Consider the following 22,132-nt stretch of genomic DNA (forward strand, 5'->3'; position numbering starts at 1 on the left):
AAGCGACAGAGTCTCTTTTTTTGGTCCAAAGGGTATAAGGATCGTGCTTAGAGCATGAATGCGCCGGAAGCAACGACCACGAGCGCCGAAACGGCGGCTCCGACAAGACCTGCCTTGTTCAGTGGCAAGGCAACGCCCGCAGCCGAACTGGAGGTGGCCGCGCCCGATGAGGTGGAAGAGCTGGGGGAGGTGGCGGTAGAAAGCACGGAGGAGAGGGAGGAGGTCTTGCTCGAAAGGCCGCTGGAGAGGCTCGAGGCGGCGGATGAGGCGCTCGAAGCGAGGCTCGAGGCGGCATCGGAGGCGCTCGATGCGAGGCTGGAGGCGGCGGACGAGGCGCTGCTAGCGAGAGAGCTGGCCGAGCTGGCGGAGGAAGCCGCGGAGGATCCACCGGCAGCACCGGTGCCCGAGGCGGACGACGAGCCGGAAGGCGGCACGGTCGAGGTAGTCAACGAGCCGGTGAGGGTGGCGACGATGGTCGTGGACGGGAAGGTGACCGTGGTCGTCGTCGTACCGGACGGGTTGGCCGAGACAGAGGTGATGGTGGACGTGCCGGACGGGTTGGGGTTCGAGCCCGAGAAGGTCACGGTGCTAGATGCGGCCTCGATGGCAAACTGGTCCGAGAAGTTGGGGTTCTGTCCGGAGAAATTGGCGACAACCGCGTAATCCGTGTCCGGGTTGACGAAGGGGACAACGATGATGGTACGTCCGGAGGATACCGAAACACCGGTGATGAGCGCGGTGGGGTCGATGACGCCGCCCTTGGCGAGGAAAATATCGCCCGTGGAAGAAGTGTCGACACCTTCGGTTGACCTGAGGGAGAGAGAGCGTTGTGAGCGTCAAAGCTTTGGGATGAACGAATGTATGCATACCAGGTGACATTGTGGTGGTGCCCGATTATCCAGGTAGTCGCGGCGTGGGGGTAGGTGATCTCAGCCGTCGCGCGCTTGGCCGGAGAGGCCGACGCGAGCGCGAAAAGCGAGAAAATGGCGGCGGTGAGCGCGTACATATTTTACTCAGCGGCGTATTAGGGAGGGAAGACGTTCGTGAACGTAGGCGTAAAAGTCGTGAGCGGGGCAAGGATCAACACGTTCCTTGGAAAGTCGAACCCTGCGAGCCTGGGGTTTCTATAGCGTTCCATTGCAAAGGGGTGTCCAAGGCACACGGCATCGGACAGGGTCCGGGCAGGACTGTGTTCGAAATCTGCAAGGCGTTGACGCGCGCAGACCACGCGGTGACGTCAACCGCCATATTCCGCCCCAAATAAGGCGCGTTGGCCCCTCTTTTTCGCCCCGATTCTAGCCTCTTCCGGCATCTTGCATCATTCCCCCCTCCCAAGTCTCCCCTCTCAAATTAATGCTTCCTCCTCGGCCCTCCACGCTCGACGCACGCGCTGGCGTTCCACTCTGATGCTGGATTGGCGCGGCGTCGCTCCTCCCCTCTGACCTCGCCGTTCGGACGCTGTCTGAGACGGCGCCCCGACGCCGACCGGTGCAATAACGGCAGCCGATGCGATGCCTTCGCCACATTTTGGCTTCTAATTTTGATGCAACCTGTTCGATCGGTTTAGGAGAAATCAAGTCGATATATATTTCTTCTGACGGCGGCCTGAGTGCGGCGGAATGGAAGACGTCTTCGGGACTGCAAATGTATTCACGCCTCGAAGCTCTCGTACAGATTCGTGTAGTTCATACTGTAACCAACTCATATCGCACAGCTCATGGTGTACCGGTTGCGCTAGCGCGACAGTATTATTTGCCTTGGTGCTCGCGGCGTGGAGGTCCGATGACGGAACTCGGGGTTACGTCAGTCCCGGCGCTTATTCCGTTTTAGGCGATATGCACGTCGGGCTCACATCAGTTGTGCAAAATAATGATTGGTTTGTCTCTGACTCGACTTTCTCCTTACTTACGTCGCTGGCAAGTTGCTCTTCGAACTATGGCGCCCCTGCGCTGGAAACAAAGCCCCCGGATATCCCATGACCGCCTTCTAGGCTGCCTGCCTGATCAGTGGAAGAGCTGAAAAGGTTCACCGTACGTTTGCGGGTGACAAGAAGCGGTCTATCCGTTCAAACTCCTGTGTATTTGTCGGACTGTTAGTGCTCGATTGGTGCTCGATTCCGCTTCCGGAAGCGGACGTAAACCCCTGGATCACGATCAGCGAATCCAGCGCGGGATCAGACATATATGTACCGGACGATCCGGTGAACATGCGCTCTTGTCCTCAGGCCTCAGGCTCCGGGTCGCGGATGGTTTCTTCACTTACCCTCGGATGCTGCTCAACGTGATCCCGACGTAGCATGCAAATCCTCCTATGCGCCGCCGGCTCTGTGCTCTGTTGTTAACTATGGTCCCAGGATTGGTTCGCGAACACCGCTCTCGCTTCCGGACTAGACTCCCGCACCCTGTCATTTATCTGCTCTTCCTGGTGAATAGAGTGTGTTTGCTAGTGGTAACAGTTCTCCGCAGTAGGCAAAGATCTCCGCGGGGAGCCCCGCCAAAACATGCAGTGCATAGTCAACGTCCCGCTCCACCTGTGCTGCAAATACATTCTAATACGGCCTCTCGAATTGTGTTCCGGTTGCAGCATCATAAGTCGGTGCGATCCAGCAGAAGGACTGGCGCTATGTACAAAACTGTTGCATAAGCTTGATTCCAGGACCAGGAGGCGATTCCATGTCCGTGCACGCGGATCTATGTCACCAATGACACCCGATACGCCAAACGACCACGTCTTGTCACGTCTATGTCGATTGGACCGGTTCATGGGCGCGCATTGCTCTCGGGACGAACGCCTTGAACCTTTTGATTTGCCGTTGACGTGACAAGACATGGACGTTCATACTCAGATGAATCTCCGCCCAATCTGTTTCTGGCGTGCCCTCAGGCGGAAACCATGACCACAAAAAACGGCTTGTTACGATGAATGTCCATGAATATGAATGGTATTACGGCAAGGAAGGATGCTGATGATAAAGATGCTGATGATAAATTAGGCAGTCATGATCACGTTGGGGAAGACTCGAGCCAACTGAACAGTTACCCCCTCTTCATCACTTCACGACGAGGAAATCGGGGACGGAAGGCACGCTGGCGCCGTACACGCCTCCCTTCTTCGCGTACCTCTCCTTGTTGGCCGCCGCCTGCGTCGAGAGGACATACGTATCCGTGTCCCTCCGCACCTCCAGCTGGATGTTCCGCGCAAAGTCGCTCGCGGAGTCGACAACGATGCCCTGGCTCTGGGAGTGGTGATCGGCGTTGTGCGCGCAGGGATGCCGCGCGGCGAGGCGGAAAGGCTCGAACGAGCCGAGGATGACGAAAAGCGTGAGGCAGTAGGAGCGCGAGAGCTGTTGCTGGAAGGCGAGGGTGACGAGGATACGTGGGGAAGCGAGGAAGGTGACGAACGTGATCGACGAGCAAGCTCTGTAAACCGCGACACGCAGTGAGCTATGATAGAGCAATCGTGGGCAAAATTAGGTACGCACACGATGAGCAGCCCGCGATTAATGACATAGGCAGTGAGACTGGACACGACGCGGTCGGTCTGGTGTAGCCCCGTCTTGGAGGCATCGAGGTAAGAGCATAACGTCGCGGTTATGAGAGCGTCCGCCACGATCGATATGACGAACGCAGCAGAGTTGATGGCCTGAGCACGAATTGGTATCCGCAGGTCGCATACAACGTGACAGGCTAAGGAGACGCACTTTTTCGGAGCCAACGGCACTGGTGTCTACGAACGAATCCCGATTTATGGTCCGGACCCAGAGGATTATGGTTAGGACGAAGCTCGTTACGGCACAGGCTGTCTGAACTTGAGAGTCAGTTGCGCGTACAAGAGATCATTCCATGACTCACTAGGGATCCATGAACCACGATAGCTTTTAGGTCCCGTTCACTCAATCTCCATGTTCGATAGCAAAAGAAGCTGAACATCACGTTAGCAGACCGCACAACACCAATGCCTAAAGTATCCCTCACAGTTGCACGATCACGATAGTACTCGACACCAACATGCTCCACCCCACAAACGTCCCAGGTACTGCCGCCAACGCAAATATATTGCCGTAATTCGACACCAGGTAATGGTATAGAATCTGCCCCACTACGAACCCTGTTGAGCAGGTGCCACAAGAATTGGAGCTGCGAGCCTACTCAATGCAGTCGCAGCTGTTTCCATCAGGCTAAGAAGGATGTCAGTACGCGGCAATGCAGGCGATGGTATCGCCACCTACACTAATAGCACGACCACCGCCCTAACGAGGGGCGGATCATTCGTGTTTTTTGCGCAATAGTGCCATGCCTACAAAGCCACGTTTTCCTTAGTTAGACAGGCGCACAGGAGTCGAAAAGAAAGAAAACGAGGCGTGCCTGTGATAGCTCGAAGCCATAGAGGGCAGTAGAAACCACGAAACCGACGAATATCGGTCCGATCGTTGGATTGAGGTCAACTATAGGGGTATCGGTAGGGCTCATAGTGGCACCGGTGGTCAGTGGGATGTAGTCTCGAATCCGCGTCAGGGTCGCATAGGGCCAAGTTATCAAGAGATCGAGAGGCGAAAGAGTGGGAGCGACGAAGGGAAGATTCGAGGTCGATACTCGGTTCAGCACTGGGTTCGCATCGCAATATCCGAGAACAGCTGATTATGATGACAGCAGTCCTTGTGCCGTGCCATTGGGCATTGAAGGCTGAAACGTGTGCGATCGCAGTTGCGTGAACCGTCGTCGTGAGACTGCGAAGGTCGCGGGCATCAGTGGGATGGTCCTCTTCGGGACACCCATTCTTTCGAGTGGGAGTCCGTGGGACGCAAGGCTGGCGAACTAGTGAGCTTCAATCGCATGCACGTTGCAAGTTTAGTCTTGCTTGAGATCCGAGTGAGTCTGTCAGATCATGCGAGTGGAACATAGCAAAGAGAAGAGAGCGGTCATTAACTGGTCTCCACGTGGATCGCGCGGTCGCGTCCGAGAGGCCTGGTTGAGTCGTTGGGTGTGTTCTATGTCCCCATTGGGACGTGGCGGTGACGAGCCCCTTGCTATGTATCACAACGTCCACCAAGAAAGGTGTGGTCCTTTCGCATACGATCTACGTGGAATACCCGTCTTTCCCTAGGCGATCACGACATCCTCGGTGCGGCATCACTTGTCGAGAACCCAACGCCACGAGCACTGCTGCCTATCGACGGGACGGGAAAAGACGCAGCGACCCCTTATGCCTTACTACTTTGTGAACTCTGTCTATGATGTGCTCTCAACGTTGAATATATACCGTCGTGTCCTGAGACGACCCCCATCTGACCACGCCAATACTGCGAACAGGGCCAAAGACCAGAATAACGTTAACTGGGGAAGTTCTGGAGATCAGACAAATGTTCGTTCAGTTCGCTATGGGTGCGATTCATAAGCGTGATGCAGCTAAGGCATTCTATCAGCTCACCGTCCGTATCACGGCCGCAAAAGGACTTGCCCCCTTCTCCGACTCTTCGACAGAGTTTGTGGATACGTGTTTCACATCCATTGGCTCTTGCGGTTTGAGCACGTATGCGTCCGTGTCCTGTACAACCTCGAGGTGAACTTCTCGATCGAATGAGACCCTAACACTGGAACCCTGGCCGGGGTGGGGAGTTGAATGGCTCGAACGACGACAGCAAGGTGAAGAGCGTGAGACAATACAACTTGGAAAGGAGCTGATGAAAGAGCAGGAATACCAGCGAGTGGCGTAGTGCTACGAAGGTGACGAGTTTCAAACCGTGGCATGACCTATCAAGGGTACGGTGAGCATGCTGCGGCAGGGAACGCACACGATGAGTAATCCCCGTGTGATCACATATCGACCCATGCTCTCGACCACAGTGTCCGTTTCTCTCAAGCCCGTTCGCGAAGTTCCAATGTAGTAATAAACGGTTACGGTTATAAGAACATCGGCCACCGAAAGCAGCCCGGCCGTGGTGGAGATGATGATCTACGGTGTGTAAGCTCAGTTTACTCGGGCATTCGTGTGCATATTGAACAAACCCGGTCGTAGGTCGTTTCAAGCTGAGTGAATGATTTCTTGAACAACTCGGACGAGACGACTACATAACGTTGTCAGCAATTGGAAGTAAGCCGCAAAGGATACACTTGACCTGTGCCCGTCGCGAAACCTGCGATAATACATGCGAGCTGAAGAGTCTAAGTGAATTCATGTTTTCGACCTTTGCCATCGGCTTACCAGAAGAGCGTCAATCATGGCAGCTCTTGTTTCTCCTCGCCCTAACCTCCATGTTCGGTACGCAAAGAATCTGAATCGGTCAGTTAGTGAGAATATCTCAAGTATCCTCGGAATGAGGATACCCACAGCTGCACAACACGAATCACCAATGAAGTGAACACGTTGTAGATCGCAAGCGACCTTGGGTCCGAATCCAGGAATGAAGCGTCGCCGTAATGAATGATTATATAGTCGTATAAGCTGTGTGCGACTTTCTGCATATTGAGCAACATAAATAGTAGAGGCCTTGAACACATACAGAGCGCAGTCGTGATGGTCTCCGTTGATCTACCACAAACGAGCATGATTATTCAACGCCCATCAACTGGTTGAAAACGGCAACCGTACATCAAGCCAAACACCACTGTCTTCACCAATCATGGATCCTGCCACTGCCTAGTAGAGTATGAATATGCCTAGTTCGTAACATGAGCAAAAATTCAGCTGAGAGGGACAGTGAAATGGTATAGCCACACAAAGCGGTAGCCAAGATGAATCTAATAAATAAAACACCGACGGTGCTCCCTACGCTGGGTTGATCATCCGTTCTGGTGTACATGATCAAATACCTAGGGGACAGAGATCGCTTTTTGGTGCGTCTCAACTCTGTAAGCCCGTATATATATATTTGTGATGGATCAGTCAACGCCAGTGAAAGGCTATGCGTTGCCCGGCAGGAACACTGCTATTCAATGATCGACTTCGAAGCGGGAATAACCTTGGCACACTGTGGGACCGGAACAGGACGCCCATAACGCGGTGGAGAAAAACGGTTTCGTCCACACCGTCTACTGATCTCAAGCAGTATGCATCGATGCGCCAAGTCTCCAGTTACGGGAACCGAGCATGTAAACACACCCGTCGACATCCATGGACCACTCTTTGGAAGGTGTGAGCTACGGTGCCACCACGGGTACCCCTACCTTGCAGCGCTTCAAGCAAACGAGCAGACGCCGGAAATGACTCACTATACATATCCTTGGCTCAATTCAGTCGCGAGGCCTCGGAAGATCCGGAGACCATTTTGTAAGCGCGGCCATATACCATTGCAAGCATAAACTGGTGTTTTCAATTATCAAATAACTGCGGGATGACCAAGGACCTAGGACGTCGGCATACTGTTACATGATCAAGCAAACCGAGGGCACTCAAATGATGGAGGTACAAGTTGCGTCCTATCTGTTCGCCCCCCGTGCCGAATGAGATCTTCTGCAATCACGAACCAAACAGATGCACGTTTGAAAAATGCGGAAGATCAGACGAATGGTCCGTCGGATCGCTGTGAGTGCCACACGCAATTAAGCGCAACGAATACGGTTTTATAATGCTATCAGCTCACCCCGTGTCGAGAGAGAGGCTTAGATACCTGCTCAGCCTCGTCTACAGAGCCAGCAGATATGCGCTTAGCCTCCTTTACCCCTTGTGTCCTCAGGACAAAGGTTTCCGTGTCTTGGACGACTTCGAGGTGTATTTCCCTGTTGTACGGGGTACCGTGCTCCGATTCTTCGCCAGTATGGCGGGAAACAAGCTTGAACGGCTCAAACGATGTCAACAGGAGGAAGAGTGTAAGGCAGTAAACCTTGGGAAGCAGTTGATGGAAGATGAGATACACCAATGAGTTTTTGAATGTTAGCAGGGTGATAAGAAATGTCGCATGGCATATCCTATGAATCGTCATTAGATACTGTTCTTTGCGATTGAGCGGCAGGAATATGCACAGGGTGAGAAAGCCACGTGTGAGTACGTATCCACTTATTCTTACGAGACCACGGTCTGTCTGTCTGAGGCCTGTCCTTGAGGACCCAATGTAGAAGTATAGCGTCACAGTGATAAGAATATCAGCTGCGGAGAATAATCCGGCTGTTATACTGGCAACAATCTATGGAACACCGTGTCAGCATGAAAAAATGCAGCCAATGAGAGTACGAACCTTTCCGAAGCCCGTGTCAATCTTAGAAAAGAGACCTGGCGAAAACGCCTCGGCTGAAAGGACTTATTGGCAACGTCAGGCGATGAACAAGCACAAAGTCTGGATCACTAGACCTAGTCCCATTACGAAACCGGCGATTGTAAAGACAACCTGCAACTCTTGAGCAAGACTGTAGTCATGAAGCAAATGGAGAGTCTCACCAGGATGCTGATAACAAGGAGCGATTTTGTTTCGCCCTGTCCTAGCCGCCACGCTCGATAGGCGAAGAATCTACTAGATAGATCATGCCTGGGAACTTCTCTTTGAGAGCTATAGAACATACAATTGTACTATTGCCATAATGAATATGATGATAGCGGTGAAGGCTGCAAGTGATTTTGGTATCCAAAGGAGGAACGTTGGATCGTTGTAGTGGATTACTAAACAGTAATACAGAGCATGGGCCGCTGTCGTACGGTTAGCAAGAAATGCGATATGACTGCATGCGACAGAACCCACATAGTATCGTTGCCACGGTGTCCAACAGACTATTACAGCAGATGAGCGTGGCCACTAAGGCAGATGCAAGATGAATAACTCGTACACCAGGACCACAACAACATATCTAAGAGGACGAGGATCTCTCCGGTACTTGGTTAGATATGAGTAGGCCTGATAAATAACTGTCAGCCTAGATAGTGCGCTGGTTGAGACCTCGGTTTCAGAGCTACCTTGGATAGGCTATACCCATACAAAACCGTAGCTAAGACAAAGCCAACAAACAACATCCCAATTGTCGATCTGAGGTCATGTTGGTTGCCAACCATCGAAGTAAGAAAAACGGATATGGGGGGAGCAGATAGCTTCGTCCCAGTCTTGCGCAAGCTGGTATGTATTTATGTGTGGAGCTCCTGATGAATTTCCTATGCTACGCTCGAGGCATGTGATGGCGGTGCTATAATGGGCACGAGATATTACCACCGGGATGTGTGGATAAGGGAATTGACCTACTATGAATAATGCGGGTCGAATTTCATTTCCTTGCGAGAAGCCAGTGACATGTTCGCAGCCTGATCAAGCCGGCAGGAAATGATACAATCCATTGTTGAGGATGTGAGTCATTAATGTCCTTCCCCATAGTGCATGATGCTTAAGCGTAGGCACGTAAAGACTGCATTGGTATGGGATTCACGCAGGAAAGCGCTGTCTTGCTGAACATAGATGTACTAGGGTCTCATACTGAGCGTCGTTTCTCCCGCACAAACATCGCGCTGTCCAAGAATATGGTCAAGAAGTTGCCACACAATGATGATCATATTAACCGAGGGATAATTACGACACTGCACGAGCGAAATCTTCCAGTGCATTTCTTGAGTCGGATGACTCATGGTGTTCCTGTGCGGATTACTTCCCATTCTGGTCAGCAATGCTGGAAGGGGCAGATGTCTTTATCAATGACGAGACTTTGGGAAGCCGTATTGGTCTTCGATATCAGATGATTGCTCACGGCAGCGCACAGCTTACGAGGAGGACAGCATTGCCCTGTTATAAGACGATCAAAGTCGGACTCGATAGCCCATCGAAGGAAACGCAGCATGTAGCTTGATCATGCGATCATACGGTATTTGCATCGCACCAATACAATATCATAGAATAAATGCGGTAGGGACATACAATGTGCACCACCTGGACCGCCTCGGTTCAGAGTTCATCGTTTATGACTGAACACGTATTTTGCTGATTTATCACAAATCGCACTTCAATTGTACGAACCGTTCGTGCCAAGTGAATTGGGCTATGTTCGTCTATTGAAAGTTAGATTGTCAAGAAATCCGTGCGTGTTGATTATAGGTGGTACCACGGCGAGACATTGCGTTGGAGCTCACTTTCAAATACCATGCTTCATCGGTTTCAAACACAGGAAGAGCAGATGGAGGGTCTTGCGTGCGACACCCAAAGCGTTGGGCATGGTTCTCAGACACGAAGTCCGAATCCGAGATGTATATCGAAACACGCTAATGGATACAGATGTTGTAGACACTACAATACACAGTGCGAGGACAGCGAGACAGACGAGCGTATAATCAAAACAAGCAATCGATTACTCCCTGACGACTATATGGAAGTATAAGAACCGCACAACCGTTGTGCAGCTTTTCGCGATTATGCGCGGAACCAGGGTACGGTTGTAAAGGGGGCGGGGTGGAAGCGCGCTCTGTACAGGAACGAGTGGACGTCGACCCAGACGAGGTCGTGAAACGTGGAGCCGCTGTGACGCGGCGGATGAATGCGAAGGGATAAATATGGCATCAAGCCACGGTAACAAGTCCGGATGCCGAGAAGACTTGAGGCTAGAGGTCTATTGCGGTCGAGAGGAGGCGGTAGATTGTAGGGGGTTGGTGGTGGCGTGGCGAAGGTCTCCATGAGATAAAGGTGAGGGTGAGGTGAGGTGCGGGATAGTTTCATAGAAGGAACACGAGTGCGCCGGCTGCTGTGCTGAGCGCCGCTAGCGAGGCGAACGGTGTTCGTGATATTGAGGATAGAGCGCCGCTCGTCGCGATGACGGCCGACGCTGGTTGAGTCTCCGGCTCTGAAAAAGGCACGAGCTGGGATTCGGGTGAGGGCTCCGGTTCTGTCGTAGTCTGCGCGACTGTTGTTGTCGACTCGGAGGTAGATGTCGCAGGTGTAGAGCAGGTTGTGGTGGTGGAAGCCGCGGAGGTGGAGACCACGACGGATGCAGTGCTGGCAACCGAGGTTGCAGACGAGTCTGCCGTGTTGAACTCTATCGAGCTCGATTCGTCCTGCGAAGAGATCTAAATAAGCGAATTGTCTCGTGGCGGACCGCTGAGCGAGGCACGTACCGGTTCGACAAATTTACAGCCTATGCGGCATGTGCGCTCTTCGAGGGCGGCGTCCGCTGCTACGGTTGCGGCAATCGGGGATGCAACAGCACATATCATTGCTGAACGATTGTTAGCGCGGGGATGCGTACGCAAGTAGGACCAGAAGCTTACTGCTGGCAAGGAGGGCGAAGAGGGCGAAGAGGGTGAAGAGACGGCTATACATCTCGGAGGAGCGGGTAGAGGAGGAGACGGATGAAAATAGGAAATGAGAGAGGAGGAACGAAGAAAAATCCCAGAAACGGCTGCGCAACGCAAGCCGCACGAGTTGTATAAATCGAACTCGGGGAGGGAGCGAGAACGGGAGCCTCTGGGGGAACATCCCCCTTCTCGAATGAATGAAAAGATTTATACAAGACGGTGTCACGTACAAGGTCCAGCGCGAAAGGGACGTCCAAATCTAGACATAAGGATAGCGCGCGGTCGAAATCGATGCGGGGCGTCTTTCAGTATCCCATTTTCGGTATGCGCGCGCAAGACAGGCCCACAAACGACCGTCCAAATCGGGACGGGGGAGCGCCCACGCCCTTTGGGTTGATTTCCTTTTTGGGAACAACAGATCGATTATGTAATCGAAGTTAGGCGATTCGCGGTGGTTCGTTCTCCAGTTTCGCGCTACTTCGCGCCCGACTTTGCAGCGCAAGGGAATCTTGAATTTGATGAGGAGGCACGAGGAGGCGTCTTGGCAACAACATTGCATGTGCTTCGCATGAGATCGGTGCGGATGTTGCAAGCCAGGACATCCTTGGAGTGAAGCGACCGTGCGTTTTGGGCCAAGTGGACGAGAGCACGCTAGACCGTCGCCGAGTGCACCTGAAAAGACCGGAGAGTGGGGTCGGAAAGTCCCGCTAAACGATCGACCCAAGTGAGAGTGCGCCCGAGTAACCAGAACGCCACGATTGATGATCGAGCATGGGACAATGGGAGCCAGGACCATGGAGGAATATTGAACGACATTCCGAGCGAATAATGAGAGTGACCTGATTTGGTGGAGGCGGAGAAGAACCGGCTAGCTCCATCAGAGGTGACGACGTTTGCTGGCTAACGGAAGACGTCCCGCGCAATCTCAAGCAAGAGTCTTTGAAGTTTCCTGTTCAATCAAGCGGTGAAGCGTAGCTGCATCTGTAAGAAAGCAAAGACCAGAGACAACATGCGATCTCGCGGGTATTGCGAGCATCCACTGTGGTGCGTTGGTGCTTTCGGGTCTGGACTGCTTTCTACATCTAGGCAGATCCTAGCTTCGAGAACGAAGAGACCGAGAAATCAGTTCCGATGATACCAGCGATCGTATTAGGTTACGCACGAAACTAGTCCACAACCCCGTCATAAAGTCGCATATGCTTCCCCCGTGAGCCGGTGTCCAAGAGGGCGCCTGGCAATGTGCAATAAGGTAAAAGATTCTTAGGAGAGTTTCGCAAGGGATATCAAGCCCATATCCGCAGAGGAAGTGTCCACACAACGCGCCCAAAACCGGACTCCGATTGGCAGAGAAAGTCGTGCAGTAAAGCGCGTCCGGGGCATGGTAAAACGCGGTCAAAGACCACCCTCCGAGACGCGTACGATTCCAAAAAGCAAAAGAGCGAGCAGGGGAAAGGGCGTTGCCTCGACGGTCTCCCCTGGCAATATGTAGCCAGAGCAAAGACAATAAGGATGGCTGTACCCCTGGACCAAAGCTGACCTTGCCTTTTTTGGGTGATGGCGACTCAAAGCGCGTCACCTCCTGCTTAGTCATCCATTCGCTTTGCGGTCCTCCTCCACGACAAGCCTTTGGAATGGCGCTCATCGAGGTCAGTTCATATTCTACTGTAGCATGCGCATTGCGATCTACTTGTGCTGACTTTATCAAAGGTTATTGCGAACGATCGTCTCGGACGTAAAGGTTCGTAATCCTGGCTATCGCGTTTTGTAACATCACCTCATGGTTTACTCACGTCTGCTTATCCCATCCGTTTTGTCAACCCCGATGCTCACTGGAACACGCTTGTGGCAAACTTCAATGTAATCTCCGCTCTGGTGCCGCCGATATACGTCGTTCGTACCGGATGGGTTTCATCACAGTCCGCGTCAAATGCAGCCCAGATGACACCGTCGGTGATCTGAAGAAACTGATTGCTGCTCAAACTGGGACTGATCCCAGCAAGATCCAGCTCAAGAAGTGGTAGGCCGCTGCTATCGACGATTGTCGCGCCGTAATCCCTAGTCAATGTGCTTCAGGTACACGATATACAAAGACCACATCACGCTAGGGGATTACGAGATCAACGACGGAATGAGTCTCGAGATGTACTAGGGGCGACTTCAAAGTGTCGTACTTCTGGTCGGATCGCTCTGGATACCTTGGTTAGGAGGGGTATGGTGATTGCGTTCCATTCAGTGTTGGTGCGGTAGGGGTGAGTTTTCATTACGATCGGGACTCTATGCGTTCTGACAAATTAGAAAAGTAGGATTGTCTATATCAATATCGAATAATGTATGTATCCGACGGGAATGACGACAATCTTATCGCGTCCAGAGCGGCAAGTTCACCAGGTGTCTATCCCGCACTCCACAGAACACGCTTCAGCTATATGAGATGTCCAGAGATAACACGCCATTCTTCACCTTCTCGTTAGGTTCCAAAGCGCACAAGCTGGCGTCCCCAAACAACGTGTTCTCCAGCATGCGGAGGTGAGCCGGCGAGACGCTACAAACATAACCCATAGGGCTTATCTGTGCGACAGTTCACGACGTCTTTGCCATAATTGGGGCCCATTTAGTGGTCGGAATGTTCGAATCGACGCTGATCCTGCTTCTATTCTTCAGCTCGAAGGATGGGTGCACCGCCGACCCTCGTTCCGCGGATTCTACCCGGAGTAACGTGATACCTCTTCTGTGCCTTTTGCTTCCCCCCGGGCGTTGAGTTCAAGGAAGTGCACCACATATGCATGTTCTGTACCTGCGTAGATCATGTCCACACTCGCGTGAAGTGTGCACCACAATAGAGCAAGCTCAAGCTTCTCATGGCCTGGCTGTCTCGGAATCATCTATACCGCCAGCCCCGGCCGGCAATGCCTGATGGGCATGTTTTCCAGAGGAAGGTATGCTCCTCCGCACGTTCATCTCGGTCCAGCTTAAGAACCTACCCGATAGGAAAATGGATCCGCGACCCCCTCCCCCCCGCTTCGCTTTTTGCGGCGTATATACTGCGGCCATATATCCACCTTTCGGCCTGGAGCCTCTCTCTATCATCACGATGGCACAAGCGCGCGCCGTGGAATCGCCCATATCCCCCGAGTCTCCCGAATTTACCGCTGACCTCTGGGCGATCATGCCGGAGTCGACGAAGCCAAAGCAACCCCATCCCCCTCTGATGGCGAAAACGTCGTCAGGACGGTCGACAGCGTCCTCCAGGACGTCGATGGCGACCCCGATCGCCTCCCGATACAACCGTCCACCCGCGTCTCCCCCGCCTCTGCCTACGCTGGCGCCGGTGCGGTCGATGACGACGAAGCGCCCCGCACGACCTCAGTTCACGGCACGCCCCAATCTGCGATCCCGCTCATCCTCAGCGCAGCGTGCGCCGTCGCGGTCGCCCATGCCACCACTAGCCCAGATAGCCCCCGATACCCGGCTCGCCGCACCGCTCTCAACTTCCGACCTGCGTGCAAGCCCGATGGCATCTCATCGTCAGCTGTCGCCTGCTCTACCGGAATCGCCAGCACTTCCCCTCATGCTCAAGATCCCCGTGCGGCCAGCCGCCCCGGAGCCTCGTGGCCGCCAGAGCCCCGTGTTCGACTCGCCGCGTTACGTCGAATCGCCATCGCCCTTATCGGCGACGCCCACGTCGTGGTCAAGGCCCGACAGCTCCATGTCATACGTGCAGACGCCGTCGACGTCTCCGCCCCCGTCGTGGTGCGGATCGGGGACAGACCTTGACGCGGAGATTGACGACGAATATTACTTTTCTGATGACATGGCAACGTTCCTGGTGAGCTCTCCTCCTTCACACGACCTTCAATGATGCTGAAGATTTTCGTCCGTCACAGGTTGAACATCGACTATTCCGCGTACATCGTTATTTCTTGGAGCGCGAGTCGCCCTACTTCAAGCGAACCTTCTTGGGACCGTTTTCGCAGACCTCGAAGAACCCCTTTGATAACAGCCCTATCATCTTGGCAGACGTCTCGATCGAAGAGTTCCGTACTTTATTGGACTTCATCTACCAAGGGTTGGTATTTGCGTCCTCTCCCTCTTACCTTCCTCACCCGTTCAAACAGGATGCACAGGCGCCCGCAGACTCCAGCTTATTGGACCTCTCTTTTGTCCATCGCCACCAAATACGAATTCCCAGCAATCAGGACGCGAGCCATCGCAGAGCTCAAGAGCCCTGACGCCGCCTTGGACCCCATCGCGGAAATCGTGCTGGCCATGACTTACGCGATACCGGAATGGCTACCCGGTGCGTATCAGAAGGTCTGCCTGCGTCCCTCCCCGCTCGAAGTGGAGGAGGCTGAGCGGCTCGGCCTAAGGACGGCGATGATGCTCGCCAAGGCACGCGAGCTCGTGAGGACGGCGGTGGCTCAGACGCGCGCCCTGAGGATGCCGCCGGATAACGAGGAAACGGTGAAAGCATACGCGAAGGAGGATGAAGCGGCAGCGTCAAAGATAGTGGTGGAGGTGTTCGGCCCTGAAGCCGTGGCGTCCGCGTGACGGTGTGGGGCGGTGCGAGGCAAGAAGACCTCTCTCTTGGGCTGGTCCCTTCGGTGAGCATTCCAGGGGTACCCTGCCTAAATCGCTGGATTGATCTTTCGTAGGCATCAGATTCTCCCACGATTGTACGATACATATGTAATCCTCTCTGAGAAGCAATGTGTTCCATCAACGCGCTCTCGGGCCTGCTGATATAGCGCCATGAGTCGCACAAGCACTTCGTTTGAAACGCAAATACAACGCATACAATGTATGTATGACATGGAGTATCATCACATCATTTTTCGGCAGCAACAATATGCAGAGAACGTGCAGAAAATATTTTCATTCTCGCAGGCGAGCATATCCTCCGTTCCGAGACTGATACCAACGAGCGTATAGTGCCCCAAACCGGATGGACTTGAGCAGCTCCGCCGCCTTTCCCTTGCTCCGTCTGCCAACCCTCCCCTTCAGGCAGAGTTTGCTGGATCGCCCATCATCACCACCTTGGTTAGTTCATAGTCATCGGAACCTTGGGGCGTGCACTGGGCTTGCGTCTGAATATATCGAATTCATATATCCATGTGATTGACACTTCAACGTACCAAGCCGTGCATCTTCGCACAATGCAGGTAAGCCAAGAGCGCGATATTAAATGCAAATAAGCGGATCATCCACGGTATCGCATGCAGTTGCATGGTAGTAAACGCACGGATCCAAATTCGCTCAATGAAGAACTGTGGATCACACAGCATTAGCTGACGTGTTCATTTCCTGAGAATGACAATCTCCTACCCACCGATGGGAGTTGAAGATCGATGTAATTTACCATAGATGACTGATATACTCATATTCGTCGGTATCTCAGAAATAACTCGTACGGTGAAGACGCTCTCGAGCTGGAGACCAGTCAATTATGCCGAATCACTGCAGACAAGAGCACTTACTGGCACACTGAATGGCAGCAGTTTCAGTTCGGATAATTGGCGAATGCGTTGATGAAGTAGTGGTAAATCGCATGGACCATCAATGCGATGCTTATCGTGTCACAGAACCTGGCTCCGATTCATGAACTCTGTTCTCCGCCATTCCAGCAGTACGCGGTCATTACCATAGAGAGATCACTCGAAGCGGGGTTCCGAAAGGTTTTGATGGGAGCTGCGGTCAACGCTATAACAACGAATTTTTGAGCGGTTCTCTCGGGCGATGCTCCTAAGTGGTGCCAGGACAGCACGGGGCACGTGCACACAAATTAACGACACAGAAGCCCAAAGCAACACTGCACGCATGGATCAGAGCAAGGAGACCCGTATTCTGGACGAGGACGTTCGATCAGTAGTGGTTCACGACGTTCGAACCGAACCAAGCTTACCTGATGCATCACCGTTGAGAGTCTATACACCGGGACGACTCCAATTGTTGTTAGAGGCTGGACATTAGACTGCTTGGTTATCTTCGGACCGTTGATGAATGGGTACGCACCCGGCGCACAGTAATATCCAGCTACAGCCATCGATTCATTCGTGCCTCGGCCAGCAGCTCATATTGAGTTTGAGCGGCCGGGTACTGATTCGTCGGTTCGACAACTGAGCATCTCATCTTCAACGTAAGGCTTACATGGGGCATAGGCAGTGAAAGTGGTGCTGCCATCATCAGGTGCCTGTGATTTCCATCGCAGAGCCATTTTGAAAACGTAACGAGATTAATCTGGACTTCATCCCATGGCCAGCGTCAAGCAGCAGGCCGAGAGGCATGGATGACCTCGTGGCACGTGTGGGCGTTTGATGGAGGGAACTGGTCCGAAAAGCAGCGCGAGATCGCTAAGCATCACATAGAAGGAGTGAATATATACCAGCGTAAATAATCGTTGTTCCGTCGTATCCCATGTTGTCTCCGAAGATACCCGTCCATGCCTATGCCCGTCCCACCAAGCATCGCCCACGCCAGTCCGGCATGGCAACGCTGCTAATATTTGCGATAGTGCCTTCGTCCAATCCCACAACACGTGCAAGCGCGCAGGCTGATCAAAATCACTGCAACCTAAGAGACGCCCGAGTCAAATGCAGTTCCTTACCCGCATGACAGACGACAGAATTGCTTACCCAGGTAAGAATGAAAGCGACGAGCATCATCCAAATGGCATTGCCGAGCTCGACGGTGAAGTTATCTGCAAGATTGTAGGATCAATGACGGAGCTGCTGAAGGCAGTGGGCGAGGCTGCTCACCATCCGTGAGGCCCGGAACCTTGTCCCGAGCAACGATAGCGAGCGCCAAATCCGCGGCTAGAGATACGCCTCCAACCTACACGCAATGACAACGACTTCATCAGCGAGGTGAATACAGAACGAGGGCGAGACAGGATGTACAAGTCCGGTAACGATCGAGGTGATCAAGCAGAGCACTGCACCGGCATGGTTTTCGAGTGTGACCGCGATGAACATCGTGATGAAGCTCAAGCCAGCCACAATCGGGTGCAAAATAAGGAGCACTGTGAGGCCCTTGAGCACCGCATTGACAAGGTCTACTTGGTCCGTGACGAGCTCGATGAGCGCAGGTTCAAGGGTATATCTGTGCAGACGGCATGCATGTGGACGGGGTGCAGCGAAGGCTAGCAGGGGGAGAAGACTTACCCGAGCTGCGGGCCTATGCAAGTGCTGTCACCCAAGACGCTGCAGAGGCCGGTGCGCGTCAGCACGGAATTGATGACGGGAAGCCAGCGTCGACGCACCTGATTGCACAGAAGCCCCATACTCCTACACGGATTTCGGTAGCAACCGCTGTAGCTGGTTGGTTCGCCTGCGTTTTGGCATGTATAGAAGCGAGCCATATATCTTTCACTATGGGCTACATGACCATGCCGATAATTCATGAGCACTATGCGAGCGTCGAATGTAGTAGAACATACTATCGAGATTGCCGGGAGCAGTTCCAGGACGAAGGCGCAGAATGTTACCAAGATCGTGAAGATGATGAGGCGACGCGTGAGGCGACGGGTTGGGTATTGGTAGTGGTGGTGTCGTGGGTCTGGGGAAGGAAGACAAAATGAGCCTTTCGAATTCGAGGTCTCTGAGCCAGAAGCTGGACATACCATGATGGTGGTGGTCGTGGTGATGGCGTCGGCGCCAGGGAAGGTAGATGCGCATGATGGCAAGCTGGGGTTCGGTTTACTCCACCGTTCGGTGCTTCGGAGAGAACCACAAGGCCCTACAAGAGCATGTCAGTCATCCCTAGCTTACGGCGTCAAGATATGCATGCATTATATGGTACTCACTTGCGACTGGACGGTCCTTGTTCACCGTGACACGCTCTCAACCCGCAATGAAGTTGAATCCCGGCCGGACGTGGGAGGTTCCCGTGCTGCTCAATCGGTGCTGAACTTCCGTTGAGGTCGCGATTTATTCCCGTAATCCGTTCAGGACGCAGTCAAGACTAGCCAAAACCCCTGGGTCGTCGAGGAGGTCGTCGGTGGCGAACACAAGGAACACCCTCAGTACGCGAGCCGACATCGCTGAGTTCTCGTGTATTGATGCGCATTTTGGTGGGAGAAGACGGGGGGCAACCCTAAAATTGGGTGACCGACGAGCACGAGCTCTGCACCCATTACGGGCGCATGCTCTCCTCTACCGACAAGCCTCTTTTATCTCCTATATTACTCATAAGAAATACGTGTATCGGTGCTTGACAATGGGCTCCAAGTCCGCCCCCCTATCTGCGGCCATCACGGACGTTCCAGGAGCGGGAACATCGGGCTCACGTTCTGAGCTGGTGGTACCTGTACCAGAACCGTTGATCATGCAGATTATCGTTCGGAGGGATCTGCTCGATGTCCGTACCCGTGTCGACTCACGAAAGGCGTCAAGTCGCTAATCTCGGAACTTTTGCGTTATCATCGGGTTCTGTCTGTTACTCCTGCTGCTCCCTTTGTGAACTCGATTCACCACGGTCGATGACTCATTTCGTTGGATACACGCAGAAGGAGGGATGGGGGCTCGGGCCTTTGATGGCGCAAACAGCTCATGCTACTGCTGCTGTTCTGCACGAGACGCGGGAGAACCCTAACACGCAGGCGTATCTAGCTGACCTGAAGGGCATGCGCAAGGTATGTCCGACCATTCCTATCCCCTTGACTGATTTCAACCGACCCTGACTGACATGGCCGCTTGATCATCTTAGATAGTTATGCAAACATCCTCGGTTGCGTCGTTGACCAAACTCTCGAACGCGCTCTCGGCAGCGACACCGCCTGTACCTCATCATCTCTGGATCGAACAGCCTGAGAACGAGCCCACTTGCGTCGCTATTGCTCCTAACCGAAAGGAACCCGCGGTAAAGAAGGCGCTCAGCAAGGCCAGCTGTCGTGTCTGGCAGAGTTGATCATCGCCATGCAATCACACCAGCCACTATGTACTCTATATAGGAGACGCGTACACTCGCGTACAACACAGATCAAAAGAATTCGTAATTGATATCTACCGCGAGCTCGTCGGGGTACTCATCCATGATCTGCGGTATGATCTTGAGCCATTCGGGATCCTCCACATTTATTCCGTACAACGCCTTCCTGTACTCCCAGTACGCCGGCCACCATCCCGCCATCTCCCAGTCGATGATAGCATTCACTTTTCCGGTACTGGGATCGACAAGGATGTTGCCCGGATGGAAGTCCGCATGGCTGAAGACGATAGGATAATCGTCCTTGTACTTGCACCTATGGGCTTGATACCTCTCTGGCGGGGCCCGCTTACAGAGACGTCGGAGAAGGAAATCATGAAACGCGGCAACAGAGGGCAGGCAGGGGAACGTCCCGTCTGTGGTTTGGATGCGATGATCGACACCGGGACCGCGCGAGCACGACCCGATCCAAGGCGGCCCGGGCTGCCGCAGCGACCTGAGCTCCGCCACGTACGCTCGGAGCTGTGCGATAGCATAGTTCCGGGCTTCCTGTGTCATCGTAGGCCACGCGTGCCTGAGGGTGTCCCCTTGAACGAATTCCATGAGCAAGTACGCTTTCTCTTGCGACTTATCGTCGTCTTCCCAGGAGTCCAATACGCGAGGGAGTGGTATTGACGTGTTTTGCTGCACAAAAGCCAGAGCTTCTGCCTCGTGGAGGATGTAGCGACTGTATCCGGACTTCAAAATAGTATGATGGTCAAGTTGCTGCAGGTTGTTCGAAGAATGAGTCAGGAAATTGGGAGGATATAGCTGCTTTGCAAGCTCGAGACGAGCCGCGAGTGCATGTCGGTTGATCATGTTTGTTCACCAGAGTTGAGGGGGGGGAATGGGGAAAGCGATCAGTGAAGAGCCTTGGAGACCGCATTTTCTTGTTTCTCCTAGCTTTCTCACGCACAGCAACTCAGAACTGCGAATACGGACAGCATCTCGTTACACGCCCTTAACAGCACATAAGCGTCGAACCTACCGGCTCGCGTTGCTGCTACGGAAAGCTGCTAAGTGCAGCAGGTTCTACTGATAGCAATCGCCGCAATTTACACGGGCCTTCTGCACGGATGCTCTACTTGTCGCTATCGCGCGCACACATACAACACATCAGCACACTCAGGAACTTTCGGAAGTCTCTATTGAGAAAGCGTTACTGCTAGGACGCAGCGACTGCGTTTACATCAATACCGTCGTACATTCAATACGCAGCTAACATGCCGCCGTGTCCTCAAAGTTCAGCTGAGATACTGCTATGGATGCATCGTCTGCATCGTCCGAATCCGAATACCTGGGACCAATATTGCAAACACTATGGTAGCCCCACCCGTCTAATTGAGGTTCATTGGCTTTCAGTCCGTCAATGGTTTTGTTCGTCTTGTCTGCTCCATCTTTCGCGACAGCTTCTCGTACGCTCACCTCATCGTCCTGAACTTCACTGCCCCATCGAAACATATCAAGAATCGTCTCAGCATGGCGGGTATAAAATACGAGCATTACGGTCGTATTCAATTCATCCTCAGAGAACGACTCGACTGCTAGTCAACTACCGCACCACCACTGTCAAACCACTCAATCATTACCACTGACATGTCTTTTCCGTTGTCTATCGTCTCCTACAGACGTCGCACTCCTGGAGGAACGTTTCTTCCGAACCACTGGTCGTTCCATATCGCTACCGCTTCCGGTCAATCTCGAACCGATTTCCACCAGCTTATGGGCGAGCCCGGTGACTTCTGGTACGAGGGCAAGGAGAAGCTGTATCTTTACAAGTCCTCGTCTTTTTCGGGTCAGGTCATTATAGGCAATATTCCCATGGATCAACTCGACGCGTTCGAGCATGTTCTCGCTCAGGTTCGAATTGTTCAGGACGCCAATTCTAAATGGAACTGTCAGAGTTGGTGTATCGATGCTCTTGAGCTGCTCCGTGCCAGAGGCTGGGTCTTTCCGGGTATCAACGAAGCCTACATTCGCGACA

At 53.2% G+C, this 22,132-nt stretch overlaps 11 protein-coding genes across 11 annotated transcripts; 4 read left to right on the forward strand and 7 right to left on the reverse strand.

The window, feature by feature from the left end:
* Positions 1-602: 602 nt before the first annotated feature.
* On the reverse strand, positions 603-1,006 carry PUNSTDRAFT_72638 (uncharacterized protein; the record flags this gene model as incomplete). Its single annotated transcript, XM_007386206.1, has 2 exons — positions 603-799; positions 856-1,006. Coding segments are annotated over 2 exons (348 nt in total), but the record flags the coding sequence as incomplete, so codon positions are not given.
* A 2,043-nt stretch (positions 1,007-3,049) lies between these two features.
* Positions 3,050-4,469, reverse strand: PUNSTDRAFT_145276 (uncharacterized protein; the record flags this gene model as incomplete). The annotated part of the gene is made up of 8 exons (XM_007386207.1): positions 3,050-3,419; positions 3,482-3,642; positions 3,701-3,802; positions 3,852-3,921; positions 3,975-4,098; positions 4,149-4,177; positions 4,229-4,296; positions 4,356-4,469. 8 exons carry the CDS (start codon positions 4,467-4,469, stop codon positions 3,050-3,052), a joined length of 1,038 nt encoding a protein of 345 aa, XP_007386269.1.
* Positions 4,470-5,584: 1,115 nt separating this feature from the next.
* PUNSTDRAFT_136621 (uncharacterized protein) lies at positions 5,585-6,219 on the reverse strand (the record flags this gene model as incomplete). Its single annotated transcript, XM_007386208.1, has 5 exons — positions 5,585-5,750; positions 5,792-5,952; positions 6,006-6,064; positions 6,116-6,152; positions 6,202-6,219. The coding sequence occupies 5 exons, from the start codon at positions 6,217-6,219 to the stop codon at positions 5,585-5,587; spliced, it is 441 nt and encodes a 146-aa protein (XP_007386270.1).
* A 4,392-nt stretch (positions 6,220-10,611) lies between these two features.
* On the reverse strand, positions 10,612-11,215 carry PUNSTDRAFT_136622 (uncharacterized protein; the record flags this gene model as incomplete). Its single annotated transcript, XM_007386209.1, has 3 exons — positions 10,612-10,950; positions 11,011-11,111; positions 11,164-11,215. 3 exons carry the CDS (start codon positions 11,213-11,215, stop codon positions 10,612-10,614), a joined length of 492 nt encoding a protein of 163 aa, XP_007386271.1.
* Positions 11,216-11,746: 531 nt separating this feature from the next.
* Positions 11,747-12,389, reverse strand: PUNSTDRAFT_54163 (uncharacterized protein). Its single transcript, XM_007386210.1, has 2 exons — positions 12,353-12,389; positions 11,747-12,283 (listed from the first exon to the last, which is right to left on the reverse strand). The coding sequence occupies exon 2, from the start codon at positions 12,066-12,068 to the stop codon at positions 11,898-11,900; it is 171 nt and encodes a 56-aa protein (XP_007386272.1). The 5' UTR covers positions 12,069-12,283; positions 12,353-12,389; the 3' UTR covers positions 11,747-11,897.
* Positions 12,390-13,091: 702 nt separating this feature from the next.
* PUNSTDRAFT_72108 (ubiquitin-like protein) lies at positions 13,092-13,339 on the forward strand (the record flags this gene model as incomplete). Its single annotated transcript, XM_007386211.1, has 2 exons — positions 13,092-13,207; positions 13,264-13,339. The coding sequence occupies 2 exons, from the start codon at positions 13,092-13,094 to the stop codon at positions 13,337-13,339; spliced, it is 192 nt and encodes a 63-aa protein (XP_007386273.1).
* Positions 13,340-15,068: 1,729 nt separating this feature from the next.
* On the forward strand, positions 15,069-15,738 carry PUNSTDRAFT_72165 (uncharacterized protein; the record flags this gene model as incomplete). The annotated part of the gene is made up of 2 exons (XM_007386212.1): positions 15,069-15,256; positions 15,306-15,738. Coding segments are annotated over 2 exons (621 nt in total), but the record flags the coding sequence as incomplete, so codon positions are not given.
* A 1,658-nt stretch (positions 15,739-17,396) lies between these two features.
* Positions 17,397-19,245, reverse strand: PUNSTDRAFT_145277 (uncharacterized protein). The gene is made up of 9 exons (XM_007386213.1): positions 18,989-19,245; positions 18,806-18,921; positions 18,623-18,741; positions 18,446-18,561; positions 18,348-18,386; positions 18,084-18,285; positions 17,943-18,018; positions 17,820-17,884; positions 17,397-17,757 (listed from the first exon to the last, which is right to left on the reverse strand). Exons 2-9 carry the CDS (start codon positions 18,858-18,860, stop codon positions 17,683-17,685), a joined length of 747 nt encoding a protein of 248 aa, XP_007386275.1. The 5' UTR covers positions 18,861-18,921; positions 18,989-19,245; the 3' UTR covers positions 17,397-17,682.
* A 156-nt stretch (positions 19,246-19,401) lies between these two features.
* Positions 19,402-20,204, forward strand: PUNSTDRAFT_105948 (peptidyl-tRNA hydrolase II; the record flags this gene model as incomplete). Its single annotated transcript, XM_007386214.1, has 3 exons — positions 19,402-19,542; positions 19,691-19,816; positions 19,891-20,204. The coding sequence occupies 3 exons, from the start codon at positions 19,402-19,404 to the stop codon at positions 20,089-20,091; spliced, it is 468 nt and encodes a 155-aa protein (XP_007386276.1). The 3' UTR covers positions 20,092-20,204.
* Positions 20,185-20,841, reverse strand: PUNSTDRAFT_17882 (kinase-like protein; the record flags this gene model as incomplete). The annotated part of the gene is made up of 1 exon (XM_007386215.1): positions 20,185-20,841. A coding segment is annotated over one exon (657 nt), but the record flags the coding sequence as incomplete, so codon positions are not given.
* Positions 20,842-21,864: 1,023 nt separating this feature from the next.
* PUNSTDRAFT_15777 (uncharacterized protein) lies at positions 21,865-22,116 on the forward strand (the record flags this gene model as incomplete). The annotated part of the gene is made up of 1 exon (XM_007386216.1): positions 21,865-22,116. A coding segment is annotated over one exon (252 nt), but the record flags the coding sequence as incomplete, so codon positions are not given.
* Between the last annotated feature and the right edge of the window lie 16 nt (positions 22,117-22,132).

The sequence above is a fragment of the Punctularia strigosozonata genome, assembly GCF_000264995.1.
Source record: "Punctularia strigosozonata HHB-11173 SS5 unplaced genomic scaffold PUNSTscaffold_10, whole genome shotgun sequence".
In the NCBI taxonomy this organism is placed as follows: domain Eukaryota; kingdom Fungi; phylum Basidiomycota; class Agaricomycetes; order Corticiales; family Punctulariaceae; genus Punctularia; species Punctularia strigosozonata.

What these genes read in the sequence shown, in the direction of transcription:
- PUNSTDRAFT_145277 (XM_007386213.1), bottom strand. Translation starts at nt 18,860, where the DNA reads ATGCGCATCTACCTTCCCTGGCGCCGACGCCATCACCACGACCACCAC. An exon ending in CCACGACCACCACCATCATG is followed by an intron (nt 18,742 to 18,805) that starts GTATGTCCAGCT and finishes TTCCTTCCCCAG; the next exon opens with ACCCACGACACCACCACTAC. An exon ending in GGTTCCGGGCCTCACGGATG is followed by an intron (nt 17,885 to 17,942) that starts GTGAGCAGCCTC and finishes ACAATCTTGCAG; the next exon opens with ATAACTTCACCGTCGAGCTC.
- PUNSTDRAFT_54163 (XM_007386210.1), bottom strand. Translation starts at nt 12,068, where the DNA reads ATGGAGCTAGCCGGTTCTTCTCCGCCTCCACCAAATCAGGTCACTCTC.